The following is a 12,691-nucleotide window of genomic DNA, read 5'->3' as shown; positions in this document are numbered from 1 at the left end:
TCTTATTATATTAAAAGCATTCATCATGGTCCATATTCGACCTATTATAATTTCGGCTCTAATCTGGATACTATTGATTTGCTTTTATATGACACGGTTTAGACTAAATTTGAAATGTAGTTATTCCTTATACTGCTTAAGGTCACATGATAATTTTGATAATCCGAGCAAAATGGAGGATGGATTTGTGAAGGAAGAAGAAGAAAGATTTCAAACACTTCTCTATTGATTGTATCATTCATTATAGTTATTCCTAAAATATTTTAACTATTTTATCTAAAAAATATGTGTGATTTCATAAAAAACGCATCTTATATGTTAAAGACAATGTACTGAGACCGTAGAAGTTGGCTGCGGTTTAGAAGCGGCTACTTGGCTAACATTATTGTCTAACTGTCCCACTTTCACATTTCGTGTTAGGCTCGATAACCTGTCACGACCAGGTAACTTTTTTTTATTTTTTTTTAAACAAAGCCTACTTGCTGCTTAGGATAAGGTCACTAATTTGATCTGCCTTGTCTGTTGGCCTATTTCGTGGGATAAACAAAATAGGGAGTAAAGCCTTGTCACCTCCTTATTAGAGTGGTTAATTTACCATCACTTGAAAAGGCCCGATAAAGGGTCTTTGCGTCCTAGATAAAATTCCAACCAAGGGCATCGTTTATAACGACTGAGTTACAGAAATTCCTTTATTTCAACTCATTTTCAGAAACTGAAGCAATACCATTAAAACTACTACTAATAATAGCAGTAGTTTTAATGTCAACAGAGCAACCGCTTCTTCTAACCTGATGTGATCTTCTTGCGTACTTGGCTCATTTTTTTAGCTAAATATACGAGCTTATAAAGAAATTGGACTGTTTCTTCAAAAATGATCCGTTGTGTCACGCGAGGCCTTCTCTTACACTTCCTTCTTCTATCAATAAATGAGTTATATTGTCTAATATTTTGATGATGTAGTATTATGCTTAGTTAGTTTTCCGCGTGTTATATAAATTAGCATTGTAGTAATGTCACATGTATTTTGTTGTATTGAATCGCGAGGTAAACCTGGGGATTCAGTACTGTAAAAGTAGTTGAGCACTCTTGTTAAATTCAGGAGCAGTATTCTGTTAGGAAGCGTGCGAGCCAGTAACTGATACGTATGTGGGGACGAGGCTAAGGCCTATCAAGATGAAGACATAACAGCACAGCCGAGTACGGTTAGACTTCAATAGATAGAAAGTGAAATATTCGATTTCCTCGATCGTTTTTTTTTTCTACGAGGATATACACTGAGTGGTCACTTTATTAGGCATCCCCATTTTACTAAATCGGGAGGTGTTCGTGATAAAATGCCACTCAGTACATAAACTCGCAGGTTAATGTCCAATTTAGCTATTTGAACCGCAGCGACAGCCGAACATCGTGTCAAAGTAAGTAGATAAGAAAGAAGAGGTCATTACCCAGACCGGTTTCGACCTTTGTTGAGTTCACGTCAGTGGGAGCTTAGACCCTGATGTAATCACCGAAGGGGAAGCCTTCTTGCGCTTTATTTCAGTAACACTTGGTACCTTTTAAGATGTGACACCTTTTGGCAACTCGTATGGAAAAGTATGACTTCTGCATTACTTCAACCTGGGTATTTTACATCTGGGCCTGGCTTCCACTGACGAGAACTCAACAAAGATCGAAACCGGTCTGGGTAGTGACCCCTTCCCATAATGCATAGCATCATACATGTCCACAAGAAGATGTGCTTTGCAGTATGGAGAATACTAAGGAAAGTGATCCGAACTTACTCCACCTTTACCACGAGTTGTCCCTGTCCTGACTGAAAGGTTGCTTACGCTTGGATCCGCCGAAACTTTTATAGTTTCGATATTCGGCACGAAACTATTGTAGTTTCTATATATTCGGCTTTGAAATAATGTTGGATTCAATAATTTGTATAATTTCATACTGACTTCATTTTGCAAGAAAAAATCAATTCTTTATTATAATTTTGTTTTATTTATTTATTATATATATATATATATAAGTTGAAGGACCGATGAACAAATCCATTCAGTATCTGGAGTGTAAGTGAAGAGTCAAATACAAGTGGTTTTTTTTTTTTTTTGAAGAATTGCAGATTGTAGTTGATTGGAAATACTTTTTGTGTTGGGCTGTTCCAGACGGAATAAAGAGAAAGAAGAAAAGCAGATTCTGTTTGCTTGCGGTTGCATAGCAAAGGGATGCTAGGCAGCTGCAGCTCTTGTATTAGCAGGTGCAATAGCAAGCGGAGGAATGACGGTTGGCAGTTCAATAGAGCAATTGACGAACCTGTAGAACAGGCACATAACTGAACAGACACATAACAAACGGTGACTGTGAGACAGAAGTTGCAGTTAATCTGTGAGAGAGGGATAGTCTAGAAACCGAATTGCTCTCCTCTCGGTAGTGTCAAGAATTTTTGGAGAAGTTTTAGGTGCTCCATCTTTAAACATGTAAGCAGTATTCTAAGCATCAGCGGATTTGTGATTTTTATATTGATAACTTTATTGGCTGCTGAGCAAGTAATGTGTTCTTGTGTTAGTAGAAGCTGGAGCCTCTCTGATCATACTATTTTCTCCCTTTCATCTTCTTTTTCTGGCTATGTTGTTGTGGTTATAACCTTTCGGCTGTTTAGGAGCAGCTATATACGCCACTATCTAGGGAAATGACTATGAGCAAGGTGGTTTACCGTTGCCCTCCTTGCCGTGCTATATTCCGTGTTCACGGGACCGATTTGTTTGTTTGCTGGATGAAAAATCCCGGATAAACTGGGAGGAAACCCTGCTGTCCACGCTCAAGACTGGCTAACTTGGCTGTGGCTGAGGAAGATCCTTAAGCTCCTCACGTCGGCGATGGGAATCGAACCTAGAACACTCCTTCCCCAGGCATATGGTTGCGAAGCGCATAGCGACTAGGCTAACCTCGCGGACGTTCTGGCTATATTAATTTCATTAATCTCGAGAAAGTTGAAAGAAAATTATTCAACCATCTAAAATTCATTTAAAAGGGGTCCAAAGCACTTACATCATATCCAAATATCAGTCATACTTTTTGGTCCTTTGCTAATGACTTCAATCCTCCGTGCATCTCAGTTGCATTCAGGTAGTTTTCCTTTGCATCATTATCTACAGAAGAAGAAGTCAATATTCTGATATCAACTGATAGAAAATAATGTTTCTTACTTTTCCTACATTTCTTGCCTCTGATCTCAATAAATATTTTCTACTATTCCGATCTCATAACATTCAACATTGATTTTTCGAAGGAGAGACATCAGAAAAATCATTTTCCACCAGGACAAAAAAACTCGTGATGCTGATAGCATTTAATCCGATTATCCTAAAGATTCTGATCTCAGTTATCCTGGAAATAGACGAGTATAAAAAGCGACACTTATTTTGTGTAACCTCTTTATATTCTCCTAACTCACTGGCATTTATTTTGCAATTTAAAAATTACTCCATATACCACTTATTCCTAAAAAAATCATAAATTGTCATCAGTGTTTCCTAAAGTAACTGAATACCTATTAAAAGTCAATTTCTACAGTACCAGAAATTTCTCCTCTAATAAATGTTTACCAGTTTGAACTCTACCAGTGTCGATCAACTGGAGAGGTCGTATGTCTTTTTATGTCACTCACCACTTTGCCCACATGTTATAGAAAAGTTTGCAAAGACCCTTGAGTTTTACTCTTGATATCTCCAAGGTATTTAATTGGATTAACACCAATTTCCATTAACTTCCATGTTATAGTCTGTCAGTTATTTGAAGTATCTTTTACAGCCATGCTTTTTATCTGAATGCACATTACGATGATGGGAGATTGATCTTCACACTTTGCAACTAATTCTGGAGTACCATAGTGTTGAGTTCGTTTACAAACTCACTTCTTTTGATAAATTAATGACATTCTTTATTGGGATGAAAATGTAATTATAATTCTACCGTTCTTCAAACTATTCTTTAGCAGTATTCTAAAATCATTCTTAACTCAAATGCTAAGAAAGTCTAAATCCTGTTTTATGAAAGACAGGATTAAAGGAAACCAACTCTTTACTCTGTTACTTTAGACAAGATCAGGATCCCAAGAAAAATGCAATCTCTCTTCTTGGGATAACTCTAACCTCCATTCTTTCTCGGTGTAAACATATTACCAGCAATGCCACTTCAGCATCCAAGAAATTAGGTTTCCTCTTTAGTTCTAGGCATTACTTTCTTCGAATAACTATTAAGCCTACATAAATCACAAATCTATCTGCTCACTGAATACTGCTCTCATATTTGGGTTGGTTCCACCAAACGCTGTCTAAAACTCCTTTACTTAAAAGGAGCGCAAACTTGATTAATGACCTATTTCTCACCAATTCACTCCGCTGTATTTTACCCAGACGTTTAGCTCCTGCTGCTTGCATTTTCTGCAAATATTTCCATGTCCACTGTTCATCAGAACTGGTATCAGTAATTCCCCCAAGCCCCTCCTCTACATCTGTTATAGCGAGTGCAGTAGCAATCGAACACTCCCTCTAGTGTTATCTTTTGGAATATTCTCCCATGTCCTAAAAGGTACCACAACTTGTAGGTCGTCTTCCAATTTCTTCTTTTTCCATTCACAATATTAGTATAACATACTCTTGCATTACTTCTCTTTGTGTAGGATCGCTCCATTAAAAATAATGAAATATTTTAATATTCGCTGTGTATGTTTTGTATTGAATATAAATAGAAATACAATAAATATTATAATAATATATATGTATACAATACGATTTTTTTCGAGGGGGGGCGTGAAATATTTTAATTTTTCCAAAGCGGGCTCTGACATCCAGAAGTTTGGGAAGCACTACCCTAAAGGATAATAAATACTTTGATTTCCATGAATGTATACTCAAGTAACTCCTATCTGCAATATCAACCTAAAGGAAATGTATATCTATGCTCAAGTAATTCCTATCTGCAATATGCTCAAGTAATTCCTATCTACAATATCACCCTAAAGGATCAGACTAGTACCGATCACTTTGGTGAATGAATTTACCCAGTCATCATTTCTGTTTAAGAGCTAAAAAGCTCTTGAAATGTGGGTAAACTTTGAAAAATGGATTCTAAAATCCATTACCCTAACTCTTAGCCTGTTCCTGCATTTCGTGGAGTGGCGAGAAAGCCACATCCGTCCACGAGGTTGCAGTAGAACCTTTAGATGAACTATGACCTAAACTTTAAAGAATCAACAATACTTGAGCAATCCTAACCTGAGTCAGAAGGATGAATCACGACAATTTCTGCATATTCTAGGGTGGTTATTAAATTACAATATTATGTTAATAATAAATAGGTGTATTTAAAGAAATTTATTATATTAGTGAAATTATTAATATTTAAATTATTTTGATAAAAGTTTAATTTAAAATATAAGTTTAATCTTTATTTGATAATTAAAATATGATTCTTTTTAAAATTTAAAGTTATTTTAATTTATTATAAAATGTTTTTAAATCCATATGATTGTATGCAATTTCATATATAGCAGCCATTGAACACTGCAAAAAAGGGACTTACAATTAAATAAAAAAAGTGAACACACTTGGTTTAGATAATGTTTCAGATATGAACATTTTACGAAAAAAATTTATAAAAGGTGAATATATTTGAGCGATTTTAGATTCCAGAGAAATAAACTTGTGTCCGGGATAGGGGGAGGATATCCCTTGATTTTTAAAACTAAATGTAATTAATTTTGTTAAAGAAAAATATATTTTGGAAAATATGAAATTGAAATATAAAATTTGCAATAGAAATTTGTTTCGAATAAAAAAGAACTAATTAAGGTAGCAAATTTCTTTTAAGATTTTCATCGTTCAAGAAGTTCGTTGATATTACTTCACCAAGTGTGCCACTAGATGAACCACATTAATCCTCCCCTACTTCTCACCCTCCGCCTTGTCTTTCTCCAGACTTCTGTTCCTCCTTGCCGAACATTAGAAGATAATTAGCAGCTCGTCATTGCCAGTTTCGAGAGTGCATGCATCAGCTAGTCTCTCAATTAGCAAAGGGGTGGAGAAGAATAAAGCAAAAGACACCGTCTTTAAAGAGGATACAATAAAGGCAGAGAATTGCCGATAACCGATGATAGAGAGAAAGTGTGAAAAAGGGCACTAAGGGGAAGATGAAAATGGCTTCGCTAACAATATCATGTTGGATATCAGCGAAAGAGAGAAAGAGAGAGAGAGAGGAGGAGGAGAAGCAGGACGCCCAGTCACTAAGCTCACTTAACAAGCTCGCATATCGAATTTCATAAAAAATCAAGAAAATCGGACAAAGTTTTTGCGATCAATCAAGAATTTTCGTCTCTCTCTCTCTCTCTCTCTTTCTTAATAGACGATGACTTTTGAATGTGTAACCTCCCGACATGCGACCGCATCAAACAGCTAAACTCAGCTTTCCAAACGAGAGAGTTTTAATAAAATAATCTCTTGACAAGACGTCAAAATCAGCTGAAAGACACATCGACTTTGGGGAGTGTGGAACCGTGATGCTCAGCAGTAATCAATATTGCCCAACCAACCGGGATTCTTCTGATAAATCGAATTTGGACTACTTTAGACTTGGCAATCTCAGAGGAACTTAAAATCTGTCTAAAAATAGAAAAAAAAAACTGCAATGTAGGCATCACTCAGATGAGACATCAGTGAGAAAGAGTTGATATAACAAGCACTAAAAAATAATGGATAAATTATATGAAGGTTTCATCGTTAACTGAAACCGAAGCCTAATTGTCTCTTCTGCGCGCTGATGACGTAGAGATGACGTGTTAATGTCGATTTTTTAACCGAAAATTTTGTAATTACTTTTAGATACCGGTGAAATAGGCCGCAATGAATGTGTGTGTGTGTGTGTGTGTGTGTGTGTGTGTGTGTGTGTGTGTGTGTGTGTGTGTGTGTGTGTGTGTGTGTGTGTGTGTGTGTGCGTGCGTGCGTGCGTGCGTGGCATGCGTGTGTGTGTGTGTGTCATTACCTGATATGATCAGTCGTCCAGATGTAGTACTGAGTTGAACGTCGCTGCTTAAAAGGTGCTGGGTTAGACACCGGTAACTCTTGAAACCATCGGTCATCATGGCATTCCGAATATGTAATTCACCATTCGGAAGAACGCTGTAGCGTCCACCTGAAATATAACAAAATTCGAACATTTGTAGACGGTAAATCACTATAACAAAAGAATTGTAATGATTAGCAATAGTTATAATTACAAAATATGATTTTTGAATAATATTAATGACTATCATCACTTAATAACTGATGATAAAATAGTTTATATAAGTTAATAATTTAAAATAACATTAGATTTCAAATTTATTTGTATATTTACAACGATATGTACTCGTTTTATAGATCACTATGGTTAAGTATAGGGTGGAATGAGAAATATTGCGTTAAAAATTAAGGAAAAACCTTTTTTTTTTTTTTTTTTTTCAGATGCTGCATATAAAAATAGGTTCGTACCATTTCTTTCATTATTTATTCTTTTAAAATTAGCATTCTTAATATTCTTATCATTTTAAATTAGCATTTTCAACCTTCGTAGTGCAGTTTGTGAACTGAGTATAAAGTATAAAATATTAGCAATAAAATTTATTTAATGCGTACAATCCAATTATCTCCTTAAAGTATTTCTCGAAGTTTATTCTTCTAAGTATTATTTAAAAGTTTCATGCTGGAGTTATAGACTGTAGCGCCCTCTATACAGATCGAAATGTAACTTTTTTGTTGTTAGATTAGGTTTGTTTTAAATTAAAACAACGAACTCCTACAGCAGCCATTTTTTTAAATGCCAAAACATTAAGTTTTACATCTATATTTAAATATTTACCATTCATATTCTCATGATGTGATAGCCAACCGAAAAATCATCTTAAACAGGTGTGCATAAAAAGTGATTGGTGCATGTGGTAAAATGCTTAGGAAAACAGACAAACGAAGTTCCTAATCAATCGTAGTATTGTCTATTTTACATGTCATAAGATTATCCTGCAGACTAAGATTATCCTATTTATTAAACGAGAAGAGGCTTGTCAGGGCTAAATGATTACAAGCAAACAATGACTGAAATTATCCCTCAATGTTTTACCAATTCTAAAAATGAGCTAACAAAATACAAGTAATATAAGGTAAGATTTAAGTACTGTTTTGTAATTTTAATTTAAATATATTTTATTTCCTAGTTTATATCTAAATATAATATTTTTACATCTGGAAATGTTTTAAAATACTTTTAATCAAAATTTTAAATATATAAATATATTAATCAAATATATATATATATATATTAATCAAAAGTCATAAAATATATAAATATATTTTGTGTTACAACATTTATTTTTTTTAAATAAAATTATTTAAAAAACAAATGGTGTAACACAAGATCACTTTAAGAATCAATCGACCGTGAGATGCGGTGATTGATTCATTCAATCCAATACTCTTGGAGGGTAATGGATGGCAATGCTGTAGCCAATGAAGTTCTAACTGAGGCTCGGCTATTGCTGTTACCCTCCTGCCATGATCAGAGCTTTAATTGCTCAATAACACCTTATCCATACACTGCCCTCTACAGATAACGGGGAAGATGAAAAGCATTCTTGCTTCGCCCCTTTAAGCCAGTCCTTATAAGGACTATAAGGACAAGATCACTTTATATATAAAGATCTTTATGGGTTTTGGTGGTTGTTGGATTAATACCCTTGGAGGGTAGTGGATGGCAATGTTGTAGCCAATGAAGTTCTAACTGAGGCTCGGCTATTGCTGTTACCCTCCTGCCATGATCAGAGCTTTAATAGCTCAATAACACCTTATCCCTAAATTTAATAGCTCAATAACACCTTATCCCTACACTGTCCTCTACAGATAACGGGGAGGATAAAAAGCATTCTTGCTTCGCCCCTTTAAGCCAGTCCTTATAAGGATATCTTTATGGATGACCTTGATCGACTGTGAGATGCGGTGATTAATATTCTTGGAGGGTAATGGATGGCAATGCTGTAGCCAATGAAGTTATAACTGAGGCTCGGCTGTTACCTTCCTGCCATGATCAGAGCTTTAATAGCTCAATAATACCATATCCCTACACTGTCCTCTACAGATAACGGGGAATATGAAAAGCATTCTTGCTTCGCCCCTTTAAGCTAGTCCTTATAAGGACTATAAGGACAAGATCACTTTAGATGGATCAATTGACCGTGAGATGCGGTGATTGATTCATTCAATCCAATATCCGTGGAGGGTAATGGATGGCAATGCTGTAGCCAATGAAGTTCTAACTGAGGCTCGGCTATTGCTGTTACCCTCCTGCCATGATCAGAGCTTTAATTGCTCAATAACACCTTAACCCTACACTGTCCTCTACAGATAACGGGGAATATGAAAAGCATTCTTGCTTCGCCCCTTTAAGCTAGTCCTTATAAGGACTATAAGGACAAGATCACTTTAGATGGATCAATTGACCGTGAGATGCGGTGATTGATTCATTCAATCCAATATCCGTGGAGGGTAATGGATGGCAATGCTGTAGCCAATGAAGTTCTAACTGAGGCTCGGCTATTGCTGTTACCCTCCTGCCATGATCAGAGCTTTAATTGCTCAATAACACCTTATCCATACACTGCCCTCTACAGATAACGGGGAAGATGAAAAGCATTCTTGCTTCGCCCCTTTAAGCCAGTCCTTATAAGGACTATAAGGACAAGATCACTTTATATATAAAGATCTTTATGGGTTTTGGTGGTTGTTGGATTAATACCCTTGGAGGGTAGTGGATGGCAATGTTGTAGCCAATGAAGTTCTAACTGAGGCTTGGCTATTGCTGTTACCCTCCTGCCATGATCAGAGCTTTAATAGCTCAATAACACCTTATCCCTAAATTTAATAGCTCAATAACACCTTATCCCTACACTGTCCTCTACAGATAACGGGGAGGATAAAAAGCATTCTTGCTTCGCCCCTTTAAGCCAGTCCTTATAAGGATATCTTTATGGATGACCTTGATCGACTGTGAGATGCGGTGATTAATATTCTTGGAGGGTAATGGATGGCAATGCTGTAGCCAATGAAGTTATAACTGAGGCTCGGCTGTTACCTTCCTGCCATGATCAGAGCTTTAATAGCTCAATAATACCATATCCCTACACTGTCCTCTACAGATAACGGGGAAGATGAAAAGCATTCTTGCTTCGCCCCTTTAAACTAGTCCTTATAAGGATATCGTTATGGATGACCTTGATCGACCGTGAGATGCGGTGATTAATATTCTTGGAGGGTAATGGATGGTAATGCCAATGAAGTTCTCGGCTATTGCTGTTACCCTCCTGCCATGATCAGAGCTTTAATAGCTCATCAACAACTTATTATCTCTACACTGTCCTCTATAGATAACGGGGAAGATGAAAAGCATTCTTGCTTCGCCACTTTAAGCCAGTCCTTATAAGCACTATATCTGTATTTTTAAATAAACAACGAATCTTCAGCATACCAGATTTCTACATTATCAACCCAATTTAAGTACATGTTTTCATAACTATCCACTAGTACAGACATCATGAACCAACTGGTATGATTTGTTTACGGAAGTTTTCAAACTACGCAAATCGTTAGTCTGATTTGCCGCATACAGTGGTATCTCGATAATCCGAACCCTCCAGTAATCCGAACTGCAGTTTGAAAGAAAAAAGTTTTATTTATTACATATTATTATTATTTTGTCTACTATTATTTTTATTTAATAATTATTATTTAAACTATTATTATTTATTTTATTATTATCAAAATACACTATTTTTTCTCATACTGTAGATTACAGGTAGAACCGAAAATAAATTCGAAATCAAATCAGATGCTGAAATTATAAATATGATGCTACAGAATGAATTAGAAGATGATGATGACGATAAAGAACTCGAAGAAAAAAAATAAAACACGAAGAGGCAGTTGACAGTGTTAATATGTGTATAGAATGGGCTAAGCAGAATGATACGCCATTCCACAAAATTTTATTGCTAATGCAGCTCCGAGAAGTAGCATTCGAAAAACGTTTAGCGTCTAAGAAGCAAAAGAAAATCAGACTGTTTTTTACAAAGAAATTAAAAACCTTTTTTTTTTGTGTTGTGTACAATAAAGTGGTATTTTTTACGCAAATTAAGTATATACTGAACTATGCAATTTTATTAAATTAGAATCCTCAACAATACGGTACATACAAACTAAATTTTTTACTAAAGTTTTCTACTGTATTTTTTTTAAGTTTTACATTACAGTGCAGTAGCTTTTTTTTTCTATCAGTTACTTCATTTATTAACAGAAGTAAATTGATGTGCCATTAGAATCTGATTATTTTTGTCTTAAACGCTAGTTGTTGTTGTTGTTGTCTCTTGGGGGGGGGGGGGAAATTCGCTAATCCTAACGAGCAAGGTTTTTATTTGTTCGGATTAGCGATATACCACTGTATATAAATTTAAATTCCTCGTGTCGTGGCCGAGCTAAGAATAGTGCTACTGTGACCCATGCATGTCATAAGAGACGACTAAAATAGACGCAGACTTTCGCAGTCGTAAGTTTCTTAGGGAATTTTGCTCCCGGTGAGGGAGGCAGGGCTTAGATTTCGCGAAGTTTGTCTTGAGAGAGAGCATTTTGAATCTCTGGGGAGGGTGTTTTCCGGCGTGGCCCGTGTTGGGGCTTGTCGATGGATGCCTTTCCCTGGAATATGAGCGGCTCTGCTCGGTGGTAGGGTGAATCTGTCACTGAGTGGTCCAACGGTGAGTTTGACGATCTTTCGTCCACTATCGAGTGGTCTAGGGATCGTTCTAATTTTTAAACAGGGCTTTACTCAAACAAAGTCCATGCATGTCGTACGAGACGACTAAATTGGGTGCCCAGGGAGAGTAATGGATGGCAATACTGTAGTCAATGAAGTTCTAACTGAGGCTCGGCTATTGCTGTTACCCTCCTGCCATGATCAGAGCTCTTAGCTCAATGACACCCCATCCATACATTTTCTTCAATCAGATGAAGAGATAAAGAGTCAAGGACTTGGTTATCCTAATATATATATATATATATATATATATACAAAGTTCAAGTCTAAAGATGTTACAACACCAGGGCAACTCATTGTAAAGGGGTAAAGCTCCGATAAATAAAATAAAAACACCTTGTTGCAACTTCTATAGGTAAAGGTGATAAGGCTCAGTATTACTAAAACCTTGATATTTAGGGTCTAGCTACTCACTGAGGAGACCTCAAAAAAGGTTAAAACCGGTCTGGGTAGTGACCCCACCCATAATGCATTGCAGTATACATCTTCTAGTGAAATGTGCTTTACATTATGGGAAAATACTAAGAATGGTGATCGGAGCTTTACCCACCTTTACAATGAGTTTCCCTGGTGTTGCAACATCTTTAGACTTGAACTTTGTTTCAGGCGCAAACTTAATTGTTTGCTTACTTGGGATTAGGAGTTAAAATAACCAAGTTTATAAAATTACTTGGTTATCCTAATATACAATATCCCCAAGTTAAAAAATTTATTACATATATATATATATATATTAAATCCAATGATATTGGATTTAAATTTATATATATTATATAAATTTAAATTAAGAGAAAATTTTCGATAATCCTTTGCA

At 35.9% G+C, this 12,691-nt stretch overlaps 1 protein-coding gene across 3 annotated transcripts in view; it reads right to left on the bottom strand.

Moving 5' to 3' along the window:
- Positions 1-12,691, bottom strand: part of LOC150103929 (cell adhesion molecule Dscam1-like) — a 563,926-nt gene that overhangs the window by 107,968 nt on the left and 443,267 nt on the right. For all 3 annotated transcript variants that reach the window (XR_016548664.1, XM_090396609.1, XM_090396610.1), the window contains exon 4: positions 7,030-7,179. Coding sequence is in view for 2 of the 3 variants with exons in the window: in XM_090396609.1 (XP_090252735.1) it covers positions 7,030-7,179 (150 nt within the window). In the remaining variant the exon portion in view is untranslated. The remainder of the gene's footprint in view (positions 1-7,029; positions 7,180-12,691) is intronic.

This window comes from Typopeltis vanoorti, chromosome 8 (genome assembly GCF_054136105.1).
Source record: "Typopeltis vanoorti isolate ZY-2024b chromosome 8, IOZ_Tvanoo_1.0, whole genome shotgun sequence".
Lineage (NCBI taxonomy): Eukaryota > Metazoa > Arthropoda > Arachnida > Uropygi > Thelyphonidae > Typopeltis > Typopeltis vanoorti.
Note: the sequence above shows the minus strand (reverse complement) of the source record. Positions and strands in the feature narration are given on the sequence as shown.